The following is a 25,974-nucleotide window of genomic DNA, read 5'->3' on the forward strand; positions in this document are numbered from 1 at the left end:
ACTTATGCAAACTGAACCCTAGTCAAGGGTTTTTCAAAACCGGGAAATAGGGGCGCCACGCCCTCGTTTTGGATGCGCGCCCGTTTGCCGAAATGCCATTTTTTTAAGTGTTATTCCTAACATACAGCTATCCCCTCTGTGATCAATTCTTCTGGAAAAACATAACATTGATGCGAGGAAACAGCAAGCCCATTCATAATAAACAGCATATTTTTTTCCAAAATACTAAAAATGTAGCAAAATGACATTAAGAATGCATAAACATGTCCTATTTCACACAGGTCACATGCTCTGTTGTCTGGGCTGTAGCCAGGGGGGTTCGGGCAAACTACCCATTTCGTACACTTTTGCCACAATTTTTCGTACTGGTGCCTGTTCAGGTTTTGGAAAAAGACTGTAACGCAATAAAATTTGGAAAAAGTGATGCACTGTATGTATGTATGTGTGTGTGTGTGTTAAACTCTGTCAGATACAGCAAATAAAGAATAATGTTTAAATTAGGTGGCTGTTTATTTACTTTTGTTATCATCAGCATTATTATTATTATTATTTTAGATCATTTTAAATTTCATTCTGAAATTGAAAACCAATGCCTTTTAAAAATTTATTTTTTGTTGATCACTCAGGGCCAACAGGCATTTCCTTCATGGTTCATTGGGGGCCGCAGCCCACACTTTGGGGATCACTGCTCTACATCACTGTATGCACTCAGAATCTCAGGGTCACACTTGATGTGTGACTGGTCTGCTTTGGGGCACAGGACACCTCACGCAGCCCTCAGCATCATTCTACTTTTCACTCAGTATATATTTTGGTGGGATGACTCACCGATTCCATCAGGTGGGTTATCCCACACCATATTTATACAGCTGTGCTTGACCTCTCAGAATGTATTATGTGTGCCAGCTGCTCCAGTTGTCCAATTTTCTGTTCTTTAAAAAGAAAACAGGAAGGATCAAGCAGACAGCACAACCCTGAAATGCCTGAAATAGGGGTGTGGTCTCCCCAAAATACAAATAATATGGAACTCAGTGAATGTCATGGTGGAATAATTCTAAAATGGTCTTGAATTCATCTCAAAATCAATATTAAAATCTATTCAACTCTTTCTGGAAGCAAGAAAGTCCTATACTGGCCCTGAGGCCCACTGTTACCAGCATTTATTCATGGATTCTGTAGTGTGAAATGGATGAGAGACTACAACTCCCTCCTGGATGAACTAAGGCCGACCTCTAATCTAAATTTGATCAAAATGTATCCATAATATTTTGAGCTTTGGTGTACAAAGACAGACATGAAACTAGGCCAAACAACAACAATACCATGCATAAATTCAAAGCTGTTAAATATATAATATTTATTAGCAAATAGAAATAAACAAACCATGCAACTCACTTTTTACATATTTAAATATACAATTTATTTATTTAGGTATTAGGTATTCCCTCAAGTCTGCTTTAATTAAGTTTTGGACAACTGTATAATTATTTGGTGATTAACTATTTGTGTTGCCATTTACCAGATATGGCAACTTGAAAACTGGTTCACTTTCTTCAATGAAACTGGGAAAAAAAATCTCTCATTTGATTATTGCTCAAATAGGGATGCTGACCCACATTTAGGAAAGGAACCCAAAATATCACTTTTAAAAACCAAACATATAAGGTAGATTAGCACAGTAATTTGGAAAATAACCACTTGTGCAGTTAATCACTGAACTATCATGAAGAAAACTATTCTAAAGTATTATAGCTGGTGTGAGTTAACATGAATCATCACTGATCACACTGAGGATTCTCCTCTTTTCTCTTTTAATTTTTCCTAACAGCAGTTCTATATTTCTCTTGTACGTGTTGTAACCAACTCCAGTGTCACTTTACATCTTCTCCAGGTTCTCCGTGCATGCTGCCAGTGCTACTGAAACCTTGTGCAGCGCCTCCTGGAACTCTGGACGCTCCTGACACATGCGGCGGACAGCTGTGTTGGTGGCGTACACACCCCCGCTGGCTTTCTGCAGAGAGTCTTCTACAGACTCCACAGCGGACAAAGGCCTGTACGTACCATCGAGCACCGCCTGAAGCCTCCTGGCTCTGCTCTGTAGCGCCACCAGGCAGGCAAGGTTCTAGACATGTCACGGGAAAGATGGAGAAATACTGGTTTGTAATCACTGTGTCTGCATTAACAAGAAAAAAAAGCAGATATTTTGAGACTCACAGTACATGAGTGTCTCTTAAACATCAGTGGAAAATGTGACGCGCAATACAGACAGACATCGCTCCCATCCTCCCGCCCACATCAAAAAAAAAAAAAGAAAAAAAAAGTCCAGGGCCAGTGCCATTTAAAGTAGGAGCATATTTTATGCTGCATTGGATATTCCTCCAAAGTGAGAAGTTGGAACTTGATTTACAACATTTTAGACCTCTGCGTGTCAGTGAATACGATGTGTGCATGGGTGTGTGTGTGTGTGGGGGGGGGGGGGGGGGCACTGGGTAATATTTTATTTGTTCAACAATAGCAAAAGAAAGATTTTAGCGATGAGGCAGAGATGTACCGGATAATGCCTCCCATAATGTTACAGAAAGTATTTGTTTTTTCTTTTCTTAAAAATAATCATTTACTGTAAATCCATGATATGTGAAACTTTTCTTTCTTACTGAGCAGTAAATCCCTCTGGGGGAGGGGGGGGGGGGGTTCCTTTGATTTTTATCTATGAATTCCTAGTCTCTCTGGAATGCAACACATATTTTTAAGATAAACATGACTGACAGACAAACAAATCTTGTTTTTGCTCTGAGGCTGTTAGCTTCACAAAAGTGGTTCATTTTTCACCTGCATCACTTGTTTTCCTTTTAATGCAGCAGAGCTCAAAACCATTCAAACTATCATGAAGTTAACAGAAGCTTTTTTTTTTTTGTAAAAGTTACACTATATATATATATATATATATATATATAGATATAGATAGAGAGAGAGAGAGAGAGAGAGAGAGAGAGAGAGAGAGAGAGACACACACACACACACACACATATACAATGGATTCAGGTGGACCACCAAATTCTGTCCATAATAATAAATAATTGAAATGCGCTATATGTATAAAACAGACAAAATCTGTTATATGTATGTAACTGATTAGTTACAGTCAGGAGGTGCCGAATGATCTACAGGGAATCCCTGCACCAAAAAGGCTTATGTATTTCCTTGATTAAATACCTAACTTTGAATAGGGGCCTGCCTCATTTCATGGGTGGGTCAAAACTTCGTCTGAAAAAAAAATGCCTGCCTTAAATAAGCGCTGGGCATTATGTGCATTAAAAAGTACTAGCATGTTGTCCGTGGGGATCCATGGGCTCTAGATTGGGTACTGTTTATAAAATAGATAGCTGACATTTTTCAAGGGTGGTAATAAATTAAGCAACGAGTTGGAATGGCATGTGAGCCGAGAATGTTTTTAGAACCTTAGACCTCAACAATTTTTAGGAGAGGAACTCAACCCTTTTATTTCCTGTATAGGTTGTTGTTATCATATACACACACTATTATTATTATTATTTTTTTTATTTTATTACTTCTATTTTGTCATTTGATTTTTAAATGGACCAAATATCATTTTATTTTTATTTTATTTATTATTTGTATCATCCATGCATTTTTAACATATGTATACCTTATCACATGTCTGTTTATGGATCACGCCCTGTATCTTGCCCCGATGTATCTGCATTTTATATATATATATATATATATATATATATATATATATATATATATATATATATATATATAAAAAAAAAAGCTGGTGCCTTGCTTCAGTTTCTGCATAGTATTTTTGCCTACTAACCATATTAGCTTGATGAAAAGGTGGAACGATAAATTTCTCCTTTAAACAGGGTTGGTGGAGCGACTTTGAAACAGAATCTAATAGCTATTACTTGCTCTTTCCATTTCTTAACACGCGTTAAACTCCAAGGAATATGTAACAACTGAAAACACATCTTGATGAAAACACATCTGGCGAAGAAACAACTTAGCAGCCATTTATTCATTACTTTTATTACCTTAAAAAATGGGATGTCATAAAAAACCATTGGTTTGCTTTGGATATATTCACCCTTAAATTAGAAATTTGGATAAGCAGGGATAATAACAGGCTCTAGCGGGCTTTACACCCTACGTCAGACTTCCTTACACTTTGAGCAGCTGTTGATTATGTCTTTTAAACTCTAATATGCTGTGACAGAAAGCTGAATGACTAAATCATTAATAGAGTCCAAACATGCACAGCCCAATGTGGAACATTAACTGTAGCTGTTCCTATCAAGGAAGGACTTTAATTTTAGGATAGAGAAATGTCATCATATTATTAAAAATAAGCTTATGCATCCTGTGCACTGATTAGGGGTGAGAACATGAGAGATTTTCATATTGATGCCATTACAGAGTCTGCTTATCAGTCTGAATCTTTATCTGTTCCTCTTATGAATTCTGACTGATTTTCTTCAGCATTAATGCAGCCATTTAATTTGCTGCTCGATGCAAAGTTTGCATCAGGACATTACGTCTGCTGACATGAGTTCTTGCAACACCAAACTGTCAGAAAACCACACCACTGATAAGAGGAACTGAGACATATGATTCTGAGGGTGTCTGAGTTCCTTCCCTAACAGTAGTGACAGTATAGTATAGTATATGATAGTATAGTAGTACTCTATATGCTTCTTACTTTTACTTTTGTGTCTTGGAGAGTTATAATTTCAGCTTCTTGGTGCTCTTGTCTCCTCTTCATTTCCTCCAGTTCCTGTGCAGTCTGTGCAACCTTTTCACTTTTCATCACCCTCAGCTCCTTTAGCTCGTTGACCTCCTTCTCACTTTCAGCCTCCAGCTGGAGACACAGAGATGAACATCCTTATTTTATACTGCTAAATACCTAAAACACAAGATGGGACAAAAAAGTGCACTCCTGCTCAGACACAAACTGCTTGCACCCTACCTGATGTATTTTTTTCATCTTGCGTCGCAGGCCCCGATTATTGAGTGTGAGGTCACACTTTGCTGTTTTATTGTTGAGGAGAAGCTCGTGTCTGCGATTGAGGAGGGGCTCCAACCTGATCACTGCAGCCACACTTTCCCTCTCCAGATGCTTCTGCTCCTTCAGCAGCTGGCTGATCCGCAGCTGCGCGCACACACACACACACACACACACACACACACACACACACACACACACACACACACACACACACACACACACACACACACACACACACTCTAACTGGAAGGTGAGTGCATGAACAATGCTGCAACACAGATTTCATTTTATTTAGGCTTTGTCTGAGATGTGTGGCAATTAATTTCCATTTCACAGCTGAAAACACACAGTCTGAGTCGACTTTATGCTCTTCAACCCCCCCCCCGACTTTAGATTTTCACTGGATGAAGAAAACCTAAAAAACAAGGCATCTAGAAGACTTCAGCGCTTCAACGCCACCAGATAAATTTTTGATTTTGCTTGACATCACTGACGTAAGAGGTCTGATACATTTGATAGCCCTCGGAGAACAGAAACCCAGGCAGAAACCTGATACAGATCCATAAATTGCCATTAATGTGTTTTTGACAATGACCTCAGAGTTATGACCTTGCCGTGCCCTGTGTTGCAAGAAGGTATCCACTAAGTTTATCCACCAAGTTTTGGCTGAAATTTCTCCTTGCAGTTTGAAGATATCACTGTGGCCAGACAAACGTGCATGACCATTACAATAACTTCTTTCAAATTCGCAGTGAGGTTAATGAAACCAGTATAATTCTTCTCTCTAAATCAGTTGTACCAATTAGTGCCTTGATAGGATTGCTGGTACCACAGCGGGATAGATTTCTGCACTCTACAATGCAAACACACACAGCAATGTAGTGTTGCAATGGTGGAAGTTGGATATACAGTATATGAATGTCAAAACACACCCAGCAGGAAAGTCCGGATTGAGCTTCAAATGGACTGAGAGCTAGACTGGAGCTTCAAAATCTCAAATGAACATGCATATCAGTGCCAACATCTCAAGTATATTGGACACACGTGTCGACTGGATAACGATGCACATCAAAAGCAGGTGTTCTTTGATATGAATGAACACTGAGGAAAGTCTAGAATAAGGTTGACAGGCTGCTAGGTGTTGATATTCTTCAGGTAAAAAAAACTATGATGGACAAAACAACCTATAAATGACTGATGGATGCCAGCAATGGGCCTAGAAAGAACTTATGATGATGATGATGATGAATGTCAGGATCTGCCATGCACAAAATTCAATTTCAACCCATTCTTCTGGTTTCAATGTAATGACTCATTAAAGCTGACAGTCTGCTCTACAAGGTCATGTTCATTAGTAACTCTAATATGACAGCAACTAAAATAGCAAAACATATATGTATAATATACAGGATATATCTCAAAAAACATATTCTCAAGAAAGACTTGGGCGCTGAAAACTTTTACACAGTACTCTATGTGGGCTCAGGTGGACATGGTGTTTGGACTATAGAAGATAACGGGAGAACCTGGAGAAAACCCACGCAGTAGAACATGCACATCCAACACAAAATTCCATCCAGGCACATCAGATTAGAGCAGAGTTTTTTCCACTTAATTTTCTGTATTTGCAAGTACACCGTAAAAAAATTTGACCAATGATTACTCAAAAACATTATGGCAACAAAGTGATACATAATATAATTGAATAGATTTTAAGTTCTACAATTTTGATTAAAAAGTATTGAATACATTAACTAAACTTTAACAAAAAGGTACATGTTAATAAAAGCAACAGTTGAAATGTGTTGGATTTAGTAATGGCATATCAAATGATGAGTTATATTGCCAAAATATATTTAGTAACTCCTAGTCAATTTTACAAGGAAAGCTGATTTATATTTACTAAGTATATGAGCAAAAATATTCCTGATGCAACTCCACATTACATGGACAAATGCGACAGGTGCGGCGTTTGAACCAGGAACCTTCCACACTGAAACCAAGTGCACTAACCACTTGTTCACCACCCCTGCTATCTGCACCTAAAATAATTGTTTAATTTTAAGTTTTAATTTGTTCACAGGACTTTAAAATATTTAATAATAGTGAATGTCACTTTGTTGCCATACTGTTTGTGTCTAATTTACACAATATCCAAATTACAACTTGTAATTAAACAATTATTTTAGCTACAGATAGCAGGGGTGGTGGGCAAGTGGTTAGTGCACTTGTTTCAGTGTGAAAGGTTTCAGGTTCAAACCCCACCCCTGCTGCATTTCTCCATGCAATGTGGAGTTACGTCAGGAAGGGCGTCTGGTGTGCTTTTACGAAATCCAACACATTTCAACTGTTGCTTTTATTAAAATGTACTCAGTTTTTCATGTAAAGTTTAGTTAATGTATTCAATACATTTTACTCAAAATTGTTGAACTTAAAATCTATTTAATTATTTTATGTGTCACTTTGCCACATTTTTTTTAAGTAACCACTGGTCGAAATTTTTACAGCGTACTTCATTCCTCAACTGTAGTGATTCAAGACTCTGCTTTGCTGATTGCTTCATCGGACACGCCTGCATATTACTCAAACTTTCCACTTTAATCACATGTTGTAGTTGTTTTGATTTTTTTTTCTCTCTTGTTCTTGCCGTGTGTCACCTGTAAACCTGTACATCCTGTTATTTCTGCATTCCTGGTTATGTTCTCCAAACACACTTGCTCTTGATTATGCTGGTGCAACTGCATGTTTGACGTCACATTTACGTTGCACGACGTTTCGCACATTCTTTGTACACAGCCTCCAAAATTAGAACAACACAACTGCTCAATGCAATACTTGCTTCAACCGTGGAGGCAGTGGGCCTCATGTATCAATGTGTTGCACTTGTGGCGTAAATTTACGGTGTAAATTTGAAGTACACCAAAGTTGCCATATCAAGCAGTGCGCACCTGCCCATTTCCGGCGTACGCCTGACGTGACCTTGATAAATGCGGCGGGGGAAAACAATCGTAATTATAATAAACACGCCCATAAATATTCAGACTCCGCTTCAGACACATTTTACGACATGGAAGCCAGGAAGACGGCAAAGAAAAAAAACTCCACCAATCACGACGCATGCCAATAGAGCGTCAAAAGCGGCCGTCGTATCAATTGTTTTGTAGTATAATCAAAAAAGTGTTACAGTGGTCCCTCGTTTATCGCGGGAGTTAAGCAGTCAGCATTATTTTTTACAATTATTATAGACGTTTTAAAGCTGTAAACACTCTCAACGTTCAAACCTTAGTAGAAAAATAAGACCAATGTGTTTTCAGGCCCAAACATTTGAGAAATAAAAATAGAACGTTTTCCTATAAATAATTATGATGGCTTTTAGAACTAACGAATTTAATTCTAACGATCAACGTACGAGGTTGGACACATAAGAAATTATTAATAGTGACTGACCAGTATTTCACAGTTCCTCTGATCGCGCCTCTTCGTCCTGATGCCACGCCTTTTTCCTCTGAGTCAAACCTCGCTGCAGGTGTCTTTGTCCGAGTGAAGGACACAGTTATGAGTAGTTGTTGGCACTCTTTTTTCTTCTGGGCAAGAAGATTCTTATAAACAGACACGCAGAACACAATGTACTGTAAAAAAAAAAAAAAAAAAAAAAAAAAAGCATGCAAAATTGGACTAAACAAATCCGCGAAACTGCGAGGCCACGAAAGGTGAACCGCGTTATAGCGAGGGACCACTGTATTCTCTTTTCACATGTCAATAATTCTTGACATGTGGATATTTGCTCACTCAATTAATAAGACACGCCTAATTTTTCAGATTCTTTATTTTTTTTAAATGTATTTCTTTATTTATTTTATTGTAACAAACGAATGGAAAAGACAAAACCTGGTTGCAGCCCAGGCGAAGGGAATGACAACACTACAGTTGTAATTATCAATTTCATTGTCTAAAACGATCACACCACATAAAGTTAAGCTCAGCGCTGCTCTGGCTCCAGGCTCGAAGTCTGGAGAAAAAGGCGAGCAGCGCTTTCTTTGCAGTCAGCGCTGTGGCCACGGATCGTGCTCGATGGACCAAACATTTGTATTAATTATTATGTAGTATAATCAGGAAAGTGTTATTTATGTAACATATGCATTGATTTGTATGATGGCATTGTTTATCATGTTGATCATTTACATTTTTATGTGGATTCCAGTGCTGGTTCATTTTGGTGTATAATTTACACCACCTCTCGACCTGGTGTATATTTTCAGCGCAGCGTACGCCAACGACCACATTGATAAATGCCAAGCCATTTTGGCATACACCCCATATACGCTCAAATATCGCCATACGCAACGTTGATACATGAGGCCCAGTGTGACTGTGGATGTAATGGAATCATGTTGGCATGCAGGGGCTCTACACTGACAAATAGGTAGGAGCAGAAAGATTTAGGGACTGATTTCACTGTCTATCTGCACATTGTGGAGTTGAAAGCATAAATAATTAATATGTGATGCATTTGCATGTTAGACTATTGTCTTTGAGGAATATTACATCCAAATTAGGCAAAGGATTTTTGCGAGTTTTCTCATTTTCAATGGACCAAAACTATTTGGACAATTAGCTGTTGCACTCTTTAGTGTCCAGGAATGTGTGTATTTCCCAAATTATTTCATTCGCCCTATTCAAATCAATTTTATTTATATAGCGCCAAATCACAACAAACAGTTGCCCCAAGGCGCTTTATACTGTAAGGCAAAAGCCATACAATAATTACAGAAAAACCCCAACGGTCAAAACGACCCCCTGTGAGCAAGCACTTGGCGACAGTGGGAAGGAAAAACTCCCTTTAACAGGAAGAAACCTCCAGCAGAACCAGGCTCAGGGAGGGGCAGTCTTCTGCTGGGACTGGCTGGGGCTGAGGGAGAGAACCAGGAAAAAGACATGCTGTGGAGGGGAGCAGAGATCAATCACTAATGATTAAATGCAGAGTGGTGCATACAGAGCAAAAAGAGAAAGAAACACTCAGTGCATCATGGGAACCCTCCAGCAGTCTAAGTCTATAGCAGCATAACTAAGGGATGGTTCAGGGTCACCTGATCCAGCCCTAACTATAAGCTTTAGCAAAAAGGACATTTTTAAGCCTAATCTTAAAAGTAGAGAGGGTGTCTGTCTCCCTGATCCGAATTGGGAGCTGGTTCCAGAGGAGAGGAGCCTGAAAGCTGAAGGCTCTGCCTCCCATTCTACTCTTAAAAACTCTAGGAACTACAAGTAAGCCTGCAGTCTGAGAGCGAAGCGCTCTATTGGGGTGATATGGTACTATGAGGTCCCTAAGATAAGATGGGACCTGATTATTCAAAACCTTATAAGTAAGAAGAAGAATTTTAAATTCTGTTCTAGAATTAACAGGGAGCCAATGAAGAGAGGCCAATATGGGTGAAATATGCTCTCTCCTTCTAGTCCCCGTCAGTACTCTAGCTGCAGCATTTTGAATTAACTGAAGGCTTTTCAGGAAACTTTTAGGACAGCCTGATAATAATGAATTACAATAGTCCAGCCTAGAAGAAATAAATGTATAAATTAGTTTTTCAGCATCACTCTGAGACAAGACCTTTCTAATTTTAGAGATATTGCGCAAATGCAAAAAAGCAGTCCTACATATTTGCTTAATATGCGCATTGAAGGACATATCCTGATCAAAAATGACTCCAAGATTTCTCACAGTATTACTAGAGGTCAGGGTAATGCCATCCAGAGTAAGGATCTGGTTAGACACCATGTTTCTAAGATTTGTGGGGCCAAGTACAATAACTTCAGTTTTATCTGAACTTAAAAGCAGGAAATTAGAGGTCATCCATGTCTTTATGTCTGTAAGACATTCCTGCAGTTTAACTAATTGGTGTGTGTCCTCTGGCTTCATGGATAGATAAAGCTGGGTATCATCTGCGTAACAATGAAAATGTAAGCAATGCTTTCTAATAATACTGCCTAAAGGAAGCATGTATAAAGTGAATAAAATTGGTCCTAGCACAGAACCTTGTGGAACTCTATTGAGATATCCTATAATCCCTTGTGCGCCAGAGAGTCGCTGCAGTCTAAACAACATAGAGAAACCAAATGACAACAATTGCAAATGAACATTATACAACCAAAATGTATTTTTTATGCTTTTCATCACGTTAATAAGAGACTGCATGTATGAGACCCTGAAAACTTGCTAAAGCAAATATTCCAAATATTCTGTGTCTGCTGAGTTTAATCTGCATGGATCTAAACACAAACCAAATGTCAGACATCTTACATATATTACTCTGGAACAAACAGTGTTTTAAAGGACAATAAGGAGAACGAGAAGAGCAAATGTCAATTTCCCCCAGAATGACAAACTGGAAGCGATCGCAGCTCACGGCAATTCCCATTGAAAATAACGAAGAAACAACCTGAGCTTCTCACATGTTTACATAAAACAAACACAAATCAACATCTAAAAACCCAGATAATATATTCACAAGAGTTTTAGACACAATATGCAAAGAGTTTTATGTTGTGATGTTAACACTGTTGTCCATGTGCAGCGGTTAAATTGTTGCCTTAACAAACCAACTCAATGTATTTCTCAATGTTACTGATATCTCGCAGAGCGGCGAACTCTGAAATTTTGCAAGATTTGAAACGTCAATAGGGCGTATTGACAAGTGAGCAGATAAAAGTGTCAACATAATCCTGTGAGTTTAGCTGGTGACTCAAACAACAAGCACTTGTCTACAACAGTCTGAGTGACTAAGAATGGAGTGCGGTGAGGGAAGCCACCAAGGCATCCATGACCTATTAATGTTGAAACATGTTTGAGGCTTAAGGTCGTGACTCTTGTAGTTCTCTATTTTTTTCGGTATATAAATCATTTTATTACATTTCACTTTGATATGCTGAAAAATGCTCTCTGCTTTTATTAAACATGCATGTGAGGTAAACTTGGGAATCTGATTGACAGTTAGACTGAGAAGGTTTAAGCACTGATACTTATATATAAATACAAACAGCTGGATGCTAAAGTGAGCCTTTAGCATCATGCCACACACCATTTCTGTGGAACCAGGCTCGGACTGGCACAATGTTTACCTTCTTCAAATGTATCTCAGTCTTTATCTGGTCAGTGTTGTGTTGGTGCACATCCACTGTTGAACGAGTCTCTTTTATTAGCTGGAGCTTCTTTTCCCACAGCATCATCTGTTGCCTGTTTGTGTGCACACACAAAAAAGTGCTTATAAAAATAAATAAACTCAATTAAGAGATTTCAATGAAAATGTCTACTATTAATTCTGTCAGAAAATGACCTTTGTTTATGATTATATGAATATTAAAAATACAATATGGCAGAAGGGTGTATGTAATAACTCAACACTTCAATTAATATAAAATACTTTTTACATCTGTTAATATGCTGTCATTTATTCATCAAAATGACCATACTGTATTTTTATATTTTAAAGGTTTGGGCTTTGTTCTGGTTGTCAGTCAATATATATATATATATATATATATATATATATATATATATATATGTATTCGGCTGTGTTAGGCTCCAGCCCTGTCGTGGTCCTAAACTGGAATATGCAGGTATAGAAAATGGATGGGTGGATATTCAGAATAAAAAAATAAAATAAAATAAACAAAGAAGCTGAGTTTTTTTCCTCACAAATTAATTTTTCATGTAAATATACAGTTTTATAAACTCCAGGTTTTTTCTTGTCAGTTCAATCTCAGAAAATATCCAACTGGTTTCTCATTAATTTATGCTTTTATAATCTTAGAGAATAACCATGTTCTTCCTTGTAAATTTACGACTTCATAATCTCAGAGAATATCCAGGTTTTTTTCTTATAAATGTGGAAAGATTTACATTTTTCTCGTAAATTTAAGGGTTTAATTCTTAAGCTTTTTTCTCAAAGTATTACCCCCCTAACCCACTCTCTCTTTTCAATCTACACTGAGCCTGACACACCACACTGTACATTCATAAGAACAGTTTAACAGTTTTGTTAAACACTGAAAAAGTAAAAACAGAATAAGACTGACTTAGCTTCCATCAGACAGTCGATGAGTCTCTCCTTTTCCTGCTGGGATTCTTCCACTTTCATCTGCAGGCTGACACACTCCCCCTCTGCCTCCTGCACACATCCATCAGTTACTGTTGATGCAGCAGAGAACAGAATGAAATATGAAAAGAAAAAGGAGGAGCTACCTTCAACCTTTGAATGAAGTCTCTCTCCATCAGTGTGTTCTGCTGTTTGAGGGCCTGGCTCAGCACCACGTTCTTGTTCAGCAGCGATTGGAGCCTCAGCAAGTCTCCTCTCAGTCCACTGATGTGTTTCTCCTGCTCTGCGCTCTCACTTTGCTCCGCATCAATCTGACCTGGTGGTTTCAGAGGTGATGTCAACGTACACAGCTTTACAGGTGGTGTGCAGTCCATATCTTATGATAGACTTGAGGTCTTTTTTTGTTGAAAACACAAGTAATTAAGATGTCTCATAGCAATCTATAATAACACATTTCAACAAACTTCACCAGATAGCTGGCAGTGTTCATGCTGGTTTTAGAGGTTGGTTTTCATTAGTGCCTAGGAACCCCGCACCCCCAAAAAAGAAGAAAAATGTGCGTCTTTATGTACATCACATACTCTCCAAATAGGATTTCTTTTGCTGCAGAGCAGTGTAGCTTGTATGCAGTTTGAATATGAGTTTGTTGTTGACTTCAATCTTCTGGATCATTTCCATTAGCGCCTCCTGTTTCCTCATGAGGAGCTGCTGGTCACGCTTTGTAGTCACGTTTAGCTCCTCAAGCTCAGCAGACAGGTTTTTGGCCTTGATCTGCAGAGGATTCAGGTCATCAGACTGTGAATGAAAACAGAAATCACAAATGAGTTCGCAACATATTTGAATAATCATTTATGTTTTTTATGGTTTATGGCAAAGTGTCTAGAGTTTGGATGTCCTTCCGTGCTCTAAGCCTTTTAGTGTAGAATATTTACAGACAAATCTTTCAAATGGAGAAACAAGCACCAAATTCGCCACAAATGCATTACACTTTTGAAAAAACTGACCGGCCACTTGATTTTTCAATAGGCGGCCAGGAAGAGGTCAACTGAAGAAGTACACAGGGGACAAAATTTTAAAAATCTCCAATCATATTGAAAACTATACCACATTATTTGTCTGATCATAAAGGTTCCAAAAAGGTATAGTTTAGACTACCTATGACTGAATTCTATGGAGATATGGGGTAAAGACTGCAAGAATGGTGACAAAGGTCAATTTCAGTTTGTACAGGAGTCAAAAGTTAAAGCTGCTCCAATTTCGCTAAAAGTGATACAAATTATTGGTTAATAGGGTTTTAAAAAGAAACAGTTTGCGCCATGTGTCATGCTTAGTTCTCACTTTGTGGAGTAACATATGTCACATGTCTTAGAATCCAACTGATGTCAACATTGACTGACCTTTACTTTGCAGATCAAACATTTAACACAGTCAAAACTTTTCCATTCATTAATCCATTAGCTCAATGAATAATTTGCACCACTTTTTACCAAACTTGAAACAATTCCAACTTTTGACCCCCGTACAAACTGAAATTGACTTTTGTCACCATTGTTGCTGTCTTTACCCCATAACTCCACAACATTCAATCATAGATAGTCCAAACTATACCTTTTTGGAATCTTTGTCATCAGACAAATAATATGGTATAGTTTGCACTGTGATTGAACTGTCTTTAAATTTTGACCCCTGTGTAATTCTTCAATTGACCCTACCTGGCTGCATATTGAAAATTCAAGTGGCCAATCATTTATTTATTTATTTTTTATTAAAAGCGCATTTTATATATATATATATTTGTTTCATCTTGAATATACAGTGCAAGTAAGCAAAAATTTAAAATAAAAACAACACAAGACTTATTGCTGTTGTTTTTGTCCTGGAAAGTAAAACAAATTTTAGGAGGAGTCATATAATGAGGTGGATTGCTTAACTGTGTTAATTGTGGATGCACTGCAATAAGTGCCCTTCTTTGCTCACTTTTCTGATAATTAATTTCTTCTAGAGGAAGAATTGCCACGTGGCATCTGTAAATCTCTCACCCCAGTCACAGCTGCAATTTGAGAGATCTTTGTCTTGTATTTTGCAATGGTGTCCTGATTCCGTTCGATAGCTGTACTAAATGCAGACATCTTAGCCTCACGCTCTGCAATTAACTTGTTGTACTTCGTGATCTCCTGGTCTTGGTCCTTTTGGGTGATGGTAAGGCTGTCCAGGCGCTGGGTGATTTCACTGCTCTCCAGTTTCACTGCCATGATCTCGTTTTCTAGCTGCCACAACTTAGAGATCTAAGAGATGACAGACGATAAACAAACACAAAATGTGGTTTTCACACACACACACACACACACACACACACACACACACACACACACACACACACACACACACACACACACACACACACACACACACACACACACAGTGAATGGCACTATTTTTGTATGTAAAGTGTCTATGGATCTGTTCAAACCTCTTGCAGATCAATACAACCACCAGCTGATGATGCTGTAGCTGCTAAAACTCATTAAGGAGCTGTGCTCTGCTGAGTGTTCTTCTAATCATTTCAGTTTTATTTCATTACACGTTTGCTGTCTCCCACTGATTTGCTTTTGTCAAAGTTACATCTTGGCTTTTTGCAGATGATGTGGGTCTGTTGGCTTCATCAAGCAGTGACCTCCAATCTGCATTGAGCAGGTCTGAGGCCAAGTGAGAAGCGACTGAGATGAGAACAAGCACCTCCAAATTTGAGCCCATGGTCCTCTGCAGGAAATGGTGGATTGTCCCCTCTGGCTCAGGGGAGAGTTATTGCCCCAAGTGGTGGAGTTTAACTATCCAGGGGTCTTTTTCATGTTAGGGGTAAGATGGAGCGTGAGATCGATCAAGGGATTGGGGAAGTGTCTGACATTTTACAGGCACTGTAAGGGACCGATGTGGTGGAAAAAGATCTGAACCAGAGGGTGAGACTGTCAATTTACAGTCCTGTCCTCACCTATGGTCATAAACTTTGGCCTACGACCAAAGAACAAGTTCACTTATACAAGTAGTGGAAATGAGATTCCTCCATCAGGTATCTGGGTTTACACTCTGGGATAGGGTGAGAAGCTTCACTATCCAGGAGGGACTTAGAGTAGAGCTGCTACTTCTTCCCATCAGACACCGGGAAAGACCCAGAACATGCCAGAGGGATAATATTTCCCAGCAGTCTTTGAATACCTCAGGATCCGCCAAGAAGAACTACAAGACTTGGCCAAGGATAGGGAAGTATGGGATGAGCTGCATGTTCTACTGCCACCGTGACCTGGACCCGAATAAGCAGCAGAAAATGAATGAATGAGAATATTCCTCCCTCATCAGACCTTTTCTCGTTCTGTTTTTGTTCTCTTTTTACACAATCTTTGCCCTCTCAATGATCTGTCCTTTGTGGTGTGTCACCATGTGAAGTGTTGTAAATTGTTTTTGAAATTTTTACCATCTCCTGCTTAAGTTTCCCTATTTTGTTGATACGTCTTTGGGAATTCTGTGCAGCTTTTGTGTGGGTGAGCTTCTGCTGCATATGGGCCATGATCTTGTTCTCCAACTCCAGGCGCACAGCGCTCTCTTTCTCCACCTGCCTCCGCTGATGGCTAATTTCAGTCTCGTAGGTACTGCTTTCCTGGACAGATGAAGGAAATAAAGGAAACACCCGCAAAAGTAACGTGACAAATTAAAGTCAGAGAGAAAAAAAAACCTGAGGTGTCACATGTAAAGAGGGAAAATGATTGAGTTATGAACTAGGGAGAACAAACATCAGATCTGACGTGGGAGTTTAATTACACAGAGCAACATGAGAAATGTGACAGGATGACTCTGTGGATGATGACGTGGTCAGAGGACTGTCGACACAGACATGGTGTCCTGTAATCACCTTTCTTAATGAGGTAAGAGTGCGCGCTGTCTCCTGCAGAGTGCGGACACAGGAGGTGTAGCGGGCCTGCAGAGCTTCTTGCTGAGCCTGGCTCTGAAGGATGAGTTTTCTGAAGGCGTCACATTCCAGCTGGAATCTGTTAAACTGCATGGTCAACATCTCATCTCGCTCCTCCTCTTCAGCAATGGACTTCTTGTAGCCTTCAATCTCTCTGTCTAAGACTATTTCTTGATTCTTTACCATGCTGGGGGGAGGGGGGGCATCACACAAGGGAAGAACTACATTTATTTCACTATGAGAACTGTTATTGCAATAAGAAATAACCTTCTGTGTCGTCAAAAGAGACATGGAAAAAATAGATTCCACTGGCTGGATTGTGTTTACACATATGATCAATTCAATTCATTGATTTTCTCTACCTGCTGTCAAACCAATCAAACATTTCAATCCAAGTACATCCGTGTTAGTAAAAGAGAGAACTTTGTTTCAATAAGTTCACAGAATTAGACTGCCTTATCTCTGGGCAAACTGTCTTAGGAAAAGTGTGCATGATAAGAAAATGATCTGTAATCTGCTGACTTCTATTTCACTTTCTGAACACACAACAGTCCTTGAACCTGAGAGTGCACAGCACAGGCAGGTACATCGCATGTAAGTAAATCAGCCACTAGCACATGAAGAATTTTCTATGTCAATTACAGGACCTTAAAATCAGAATCTGTATGGACAGGAAGCCAGTGAAGGAAGACCGACCAAGGCTGGAGTATCTTAAATGATCATTCTGAACAATGCATTATAATTACTTGCAAAAACCCACTCGATGGAGTGAGCGTGTGCGTGTGGGCGCATACGATGACAACTCTGAATGCAAATATCGATGCCTTAAATGACACAGTAGCGAGTCAAGTGAAACTGTTTATATGCTGAAACAGTTTGTCATATGTTGCACTTTGGAATACACACAAACATGTTTAAAGGGATGAACGGCAACATGCAGCTTTGCCTTGCCACCATTCTTACTGCATAGCTTCATGCATTGCTGTGATGGTCTCGTCTTGGTTTCTGATGGCCATCAAGCTGCTGTTCAATTGCTGCAGCAACTGCTTACGCCACAGCACCAAGGACTCCATTTCTACCTCTGCCTGCAAACACACACACACATACAACATTTTCAATTAGTTGCTCCTATCTTAAATTTATGATGGTGTGGATCATGTCTTGGGATCTTCAGGGCTCTATCTTACACCCGGCTCCAAACCACAAACAGCACAGCGCTACTGTACTATACTAACGTTTATGCTGGCTTTCTGCCTCCCAGGAAGCACCAAGGTGGGAAAGCCACAGGGCAGTCTGGGAACAGAGAGGGTGTTTTTGCACCTGATGGACTATGAGGGGAATCAGGTGGACGGAAATAGAGGAGGTTTTGCAGGATCAAAGTGCTCAACTGCTTCACCTCGGGGAGCTTTGGTGTGCAAATGCTGTACTTGTAAATGATCAGCCACAATCATTGATATTTTGCTCTGCTTCCTCACTGGAAAACTTCTCACTCACATGTCCACCATTTAAACAGCAATGCACCAGGATCAAGTGAACCTGACTCTTTAAGGCATTGACAAATGACAATGTGAGAGGTGTAATTCATATTATACCCAAAACACACCCGATTAATGAACAGACCAAATACAACCCCTCTGCACAGGTGCACTACATTGCACTTGAATTACGCACCGTATAAACAAATTGTGGGTGGAGCTGCTCCAAATGCACTAGTGCAATGTGCTTTAGACTGTGCGCTATTTACTATGGCAATAGGTCCCTCAGAGTTAGAGTGTCTGAGAGCTCCTCCAGATGATAATAGACACTAATAATAATAATAATAATCAACATTTGTGTTTTTTAAAAGTTGAAGCCTAATCAAAAAGCCCAATTTCTTTTGAACAAACTTCTCTCTGTCTTCTACCTGAATATCTGAGAACCTTCACAGACATTTGTACAGTATTTGTTACCGAGTTACCTCAGCGAGGGTGCTTTTAGTTTCTTGCTTCTCCATGGCCTTTGCAGCGGCCTGGACCTCGTGCATCGCGATCTGCTGTGTCAGTTGCTCCATGTCCTTTGTCAGACGTTCCACATACAAATCCTGATAACACACACACACACACACACACACACACACACACACACACACACACACACACACACACACACACACACACACACACACACACACACACACACAACATTTTAAACACTGATTAATTCAAGAAACTGCTCAACATTTTGAATATAACAATCCCGTTTTAAGGCCGTCATCTTTTACATTAACACCTGATGTTTTCACTGCATGATTTGCACCTGTTTCAGTTTCTCGTCTTCAGCCTGGCTTTTCTGAGCTTCAGTTTTGCGTGTGACATTCTGCATGGCTTTGACATCAGAATGCAGTGTTTCACTCAGTTCTTGTGTGTAGAGGAGCTGCTGCGTCAGTTTCTCCACCTCCGCCTCCAGTTGGGACACTGTGGAAAAATACGGGACTCACTGCTAACAGAATGCGTCACTTCTGTACCTTAGAAAGAGATCAATCACATGGACTGACATTCCAACAGTCCTGCTGTTGCTGAACCAGCACGGGATATCCAATAAACAATGCTAGAGACTGCATTTAATACAAAGCCCGTGTTACTGTACAAAAGCTAAAGTATCCGCCTCACCGGTGGCTCTACTCTTGATGACCTGGCTGAGGATGCTGGCATGCGTGCGCTTCACCACCTGTAACTTGTCCTCTGCCTGTTGGTGTTGGGATTCTGCCTCCGCCTTGCTCCGATCACGCTCCTCTTTTTTGCTTTGTAGATGGAGCAGCTGCTCCTGAATCTTATACATCACCATGTGCATCTCACTCAACTCATTGTCATCTGCCTTTTCCATCTCGCGCTGGTGCGGTGAGAAAGAAAACAAATATACAAATTGGAAAATAAATCATCAAGCAAGTGTAGCTGCTGATCAGTGTAAAGTCAGTGAACCAAAACATGGAGTTAGTTACTGAACAGGGTAATTTCATAAAACGCATCACTGGAAAAACTACACTTATCAGTCATGTGGATAACCCAGGCTTCAGTGAATAAATGTCCAAACATGTAGTGTTTCTCCCTGTGCTCCTAAAGCATGTATTTCACTGATTATCTCATCAACCTGCTTGAAGAGCTGAACAAGTTAAAAATAGCTATTTAGTGGGTGGATGGAACAAATGTGTGGGAGGACTTGCACTCACTGTAACCGGAATTACCCACCTCTGAGTATAATATTTATGACGACCATTCAAACATCAACTGGTCGTAACAGATCAGATCTAGGTAGAAGTCTGACCTCTGTCTTTTGGCATCTTTTGAAAAGAAAAAGAAAAAAAAAAAAAAAAAAAATCTTGGTAATGATCATGAATTCATCCTCTAACAGAAAACTGTCTGTAAAGGTGATGATGTGTGTTAAAATGAGTAATTACTTTGCTCCTCTGAAAATGGAGGGAGCATGTATAAAAGTGGTATCAATGAGTAATGGTAACATTCATGAAATAAAGCAAAAACTCTACACTACAGGCACATCTTGTACAAAGGCAAAATTTCATTTTCTAAGTGTTGATGGCACCATCTAATGGATAAATGTAGCCCTGCAGGCAAAATAAGAGAAAGTCTGCATGTGCACCTGTAAGATACACACTATGTTTCTCTGCCTGTACGTGTCGGTGTGCGCTTAATTCAAGAGAAGTCATTCATCAAACACAATAGACGGACGACACACAAAGTGCAAAGAATGAAGACCTTCTCTCTTAGGTCAAGGTCGAGCTTCTCCAGTTGCTTCCTGAGCAGCTTGTTTAGAGCCTCTTGGTTCATTTTGGTCAGAACCTGCCAACAGATCGCACACAGTGTCGATAACACGACAGCAGCTCAGCTGGATATCGACTAGCACAGTTTAGGAAACTCTCAAATGAGCAGTGGTCCAAAGTTATAAGAGTACTGATGGGAAAACCACAAACGTGTTCACGGTCGAGAATGATTAACTCCTCGGCGTCCTCATCTTTGTCTCGCCGCAGTGACTGCTGGTCCTCTGGTGTGTTGCGATTGGAGAGATTTGGAGTAACCTCAGCAACATTTTGTCGCTCTGACACCAAGACAATAATAGATGCTTTCGATCAGTAACCTCACTCGTTAATCGTGATATTTACAGTGAATAACTGTGTTAATACGTACGTTAATCTACACATCTTAAACAGTGTTTTATATCTCAACAAACAAGACATGTCAAGAATATACAGACAGACTGGGTGATCGTATAACCTCTGCCCTCCTGTGAACAGGCTGGACACAACATCCAATTTCGACAGCAAATTTATAATATAAAGCAATGCAAAAATTCTCTTGGCCGTATGGGCATAACAACAGGAAAGAGAATGTGACCTTTTGACCTCTTAAAATAGGTCAAGGATAGCCATCTTTGAACTTGTCCAAGGTCTGTGTGCCAAGAATGTTCCCTGTGAATCTGAAGATCCTAAGACCCTGGCAGTAACAGGACTGGACTTATACTGAGCACAGACAGATAGACGGACAGACAGACAGACAGACAGACAGACAGACAGACGGACAGACAGACGGACGCAAGGCCTTCACAATACCCAATGGCTGTATTTTGTCAAGTTCCCTCAGGTTAGACTTGGATGGTATAAAGTACAGTATGTAAAGTACATCAATATAAATTTGTGCTTCAGGAAAGACTTTTCTATTTTTTTTTTTTGGGGTTGTTTTATATGGTTACAGTGTGACTGACCTGAGCTGCTCTCTGCTGCAGCATCTTCATAGGCAGCAATGCAGTCAGAAAAAGGTCCTGATGGTGTGTCATCCTGTTCTGGACCTTGTTCCTCTCTGGTACGCTGATCCTCTAAGCCAATCTGACACACAGACAGATCATATGTATGAAGCTCACCGACAGATTCCATTCTAGAATTATGTACATGTGCTGTATAATGAGGTTTTCGTTGTTGTTTACTTTGAGGTTGTATACATTTACAACAAATGCAGTAATAATAATAATGATACCGGTAAATAATCATTGCCATCATCATCATCATCCATATCATAATTCTCTAAGGCCCAAATCTGTCTTTTGTATGTTAGATAGTCAGTTTGTCCAGCAAAAAGACACCGCACATAGTTAAATTGTCATTTTTTTCAGGCAACATCTAAAATTAACTGAAGATGTACAGTAAGATTTTTTAAAGCAAAACTCTAACTCTATTTTTAAGCACATTATAAATCCCATCGCTTATAGAGGACGCACTCAGCTCATGCTAAAGTTAGCCCATTAGCATTGCATTATTTTCACAAATAATTTCACAGACTTTTTTTTTTTTTACAGTGTTGTTTCGCTGGTTTTTACTTATCCTCCTTGCTGGCACTGTGGAATAGTGATGTATTTATGTGTTATGAATGAATGATTTTGAAGGCTTTTTTATACTTGTATTTACATTTTTTTCATCTATGGTCTGTTAATGTTTTTACATGCACACTTCTGAAATAAATAATTAAATAAATAAATAAAACACAAAATATCTGCCGTGGCACATACAAAAAACACTAGCATCTGCTGTGGCACATACATGCTACCGGCAGTGCCAAGACAACATGCTGCTGCCGCAAAATGCACTTGTCCGCTCACGTATTTTCACCGAGCGGCCAGTCGCGGAAGTGCAAATTCTTGCCTTTGGATTCGCCACTTCACTGGAAGTTAGGGGAGGTGATGGTCTAGTGGTTAAGGTGTTGGGCTTGAGACCAGAAGATCCTCAGTTCAAATCCCCATCTGACTGGAAAATCACTAAAAGCCCTTAGGCAAGGTCTTTCTTTAATCCCCTTTTGCTCCCGGTGTGTAGTGAGCACCTTGTATGGCAGCACCCTAACATGGATTCGGGGTGAATGTGAGGCATAATTGTAAAGCACTTTGAGCGTCTGATGCAGATGGAAAAGCGCTATATAAATGCAGTTCATTTACCATTTAAGTGATGTGTATCCACCCTCACCAATAAAGACTGGAACTTTACTGAAATAAAGGAGAAGTCCCGCAACACACTGACACCATTTCAAAATTATAAACTGCAACTGGATTAAATATATGTAATTTAGAAGGACACTGGAACATGTTTCTCAGTATTTTCCCCCATAGGTGGGGGCGAACAAAAAGGAAATTGACTACAACTGGGTCTTTCATAACCTAGCGACTTAAAAGGCTGGTGAAAACGCACAGCTGCAGCAACTGCTAAAACTTTGATAAGCCAATGAAAATGTGCTACTCTAACACAGTAATCAACATAGACACTGGTGAATGTGATGCTTGTTTTCACTGGCACACTGGGCTATGATGTAGAGCCGCGGAACAACTAATGACTGAACAGATTACAGACAATTAGCTATAGAAATTATAGATATTATAGACAGAACATACAGATATTACAGATAGAAGATATAGACAATATTAAAACAGGTACTGTTATTTTGGGGATTTCATATACTTCATTCATTTAATTAAACAAAAAGTAGGCCCCTTGAGCTGCTCCCTTGTTTTGCACTCAGGGTCGCCACAGCAAATCCAAGGTGGATCTGCATGTTGATTTGGCAATTAAACAAACGTATTAAAATACATGTATTTTTATTTTGGAGAATTTTGGCTAGAGTGTATTATCCACAGAGATTGTGCGACTGCTGCTATTACTACTACTAATAACAATAATACAGATAATCTTTTCAAATAATGACCTCCGTGAACCAGTGACTCAATGAATTTTATATAATGGCTGAGTGAATCCTTGTCATTTGATTGGTGCTTTGTATTTCACATGGCACTGACTATTCATCCCATTTGTGTTGCATTGCATTTAGTGTGCAAATTTGGTTTCATACATTTTGTACCATTTCACACTGCAAACCCCACCCACACACACACTAGTGGGGGCCGTGCCATCAGAAGGAATGAAGAGCTTTTAGGATGAAAAGCTGGACAAATTTCTGATGCCATCTTTTTGCTGGACCAAGGAAGTACATAAAGTCTTTTTTTTTGGGGGGGGGGGGGGTGTTATATCACGGACTAACTGTTTTTCCAAGTTGACTGAGGACAATTCTGGACTCCTAGTTACAGTTCATGTTGGACACTTGATGTCAAAGCACCACACCAAAATGTAAGTCCCTTTTCTTTTGTTTAAAAATGAATATAATATCAAATGACAAGCATCTATTTTAGCTGTTACATAAAACAAATAATGAATGTTTTTACATTCTTTCAATGGAATTAATATTTCATGAGGTGAAATATTCGTACCATTGAACATTCATCATTTTTATATTATTAAATTACTGTGACATCAGTGATGCTGCAGATTACAGAGAATCTCCACAGACAAGATACCAGTGTTTTTAATGTATTTACAATTATATATTGAACTTACTAAATAAAATCAATCAGTTGCTTAAAATAAACAGAACTTTGTGGTGCAGAATCTCCAGTTGACTGCATCAGTCACTCAGCATGACAACCACAGCAAACAGTTCTGTCACCGTGTCTGTAATGGTCTGCAATGATGCAGCGAAATTTGTATTCTAATCCAATTACATTTGCTCTGCAAATCTGAATGGTTAATCGTGAGATTTCAGACCATATAATATCGCATTGACGGTGGCAAAATATTCAACCATTTCACATTTGATGTATTACCCCGTGCCCTGACCGCGCACATTGCTACGCAGATGTCAATAATGGCACTGTCAGCCGAGAGCTAGAGAAACTCGCGGCGCGATGATGATGCCGGATTCTGTGGATTCTGATACAGAATTACTCAATGCAGCTGACGACATGGAAAAATTTGTTGATCTGCTCACAGAATTTCCAGTATGAAATGAAGATGCTGTTGCTATGGTAATCTTTGCCAAAAACACGGATCCAGGTCTAATTACTTACAGAAAAATAAACCGTGCAAATGATGGAATTGGATCAGAATGGGAATAACCCCCTTGTGTGTGATTATTTGCAGATGTTAATGCTGGAATGCGGTCACAAATATCCATTTTCCGCTAACGCATCACCGGCGACTGCAAAATCCAGCATTAATGTCTGCAAATCAGAGACAACAGGCTTATTCCCCAATTTTGGCGTCAAAACGTCACACATTTTAAATCTGCAGCACTTAAATCGAAGCATTTCCCTGTATAACCAGCAGGAGGCAGCGTACTTGCTGGAGTACCAAAGAGCATTTGGACACCAAATCATACAAATCCCACACCTCTGTAGTATGAGCTGACCTCTAAAGTGAAACGAGCAGATGACTTCTGTTTATTTGATGGTTACCTGTTGTGAATGAGAACCAGAGTTGCGGGCATCTTTCATTTCTTGAATGGAGTTTGTCTCTTCTCCTCGCCCCGCTTTGTTTTCCATTTTGTGATGTGCAAAACAGGTGCGCTGACACTAATAAAAACACAACTGAAAACGAACTGATTTCAACATTAAATCCTTTACATTATTAAAGCCTCGACACTTGTGTCGAACTGCTGAATATGAAACACTGTGCCGAAGCTTTGTTCATTTCCTGGAAAGGTGCGTTGCTAGGTATGAGGAGAAATATGTCGCCCTCTAGTGGCCATAATAGTTAACGCATTAACAGCGTTTCTGTAACAATTCCAAAATTATTTTGCGTGCCAATAACGTGATCGTCATACCAATCCTGGTTTTACGGGGTTGGTAATGTTGAACCTTGTGTGAAGTGCCTTGAGGCAGCTTTGATGCGATTTCGCGCCATGTAAACGAAATAAATTGAACTGAATTTACAAACCAAATTCATAGAGTAGTAATACACCCCTAACATAATTAAGACTATATTCCAAACAAGCTGAGTTTTCAATACAACTCTACTGGCATTACAGATGAGTTCAGTC

The 25,974-nt window shown here is 39.4% G+C and overlaps 1 protein-coding gene across 1 annotated transcript; it reads right to left on the reverse strand.

Moving 5' to 3' along the window:
• Nucleotides 1-1,340: 1,340 nt before the first annotated feature.
• ccdc40 (coiled-coil domain containing 40) lies at nucleotides 1,341-25,477 on the reverse strand. Its single transcript, XM_034188709.1, has 18 exons — nucleotides 25,391-25,477; nucleotides 21,830-21,950; nucleotides 21,042-21,166; nucleotides 20,827-20,910; nucleotides 19,726-19,945; nucleotides 19,373-19,530; nucleotides 19,035-19,157; nucleotides 18,041-18,162; nucleotides 17,021-17,264; nucleotides 16,586-16,768; nucleotides 15,156-15,401; nucleotides 13,698-13,911; nucleotides 13,263-13,432; nucleotides 13,097-13,188; nucleotides 12,140-12,254; nucleotides 4,991-5,173; nucleotides 4,724-4,882; nucleotides 1,341-2,122 (listed from the first exon to the last, which is right to left on the reverse strand). Exons 1-18 carry the CDS (start codon nucleotides 25,475-25,477, stop codon nucleotides 1,877-1,879), a joined length of 2,892 nt encoding a protein of 963 aa, XP_034044600.1. The 3' UTR covers nucleotides 1,341-1,876.
• Nucleotides 25,478-25,974: the final 497 nt, after the last annotated feature.

The sequence above is a fragment of the Thalassophryne amazonica genome, chromosome 15, assembly GCF_902500255.1.
Source record: "Thalassophryne amazonica chromosome 15, fThaAma1.1, whole genome shotgun sequence".
Taxonomy (NCBI): Eukaryota; Metazoa; Chordata; class Actinopteri; order Batrachoidiformes; family Batrachoididae; genus Thalassophryne; species Thalassophryne amazonica.

Bases quoted from the DNA above. Each gene is read 5' to 3' on its own strand.
- ccdc40 (XM_034188709.1), bottom strand. From the start codon at position 25,477: ATGGAAAACAAAGCGGGGCGAGGAGAAGAGACAAACTCCATTCAAGAA. The intron at 19,531-19,725 runs GTGAGGCGGATA...ATTTTTCCACAG, and splicing joins CATCAAGAGTAGAGCCACCG to TGTCCCAACTGGAGGCGGAG. The intron at 4,883-4,990 runs GTAGGGTGCAAG...CTGTGTCTCCAG, and splicing joins AGATGAAAAAAATACATCAG to CTGGAGGCTGAAAGTGAGAA.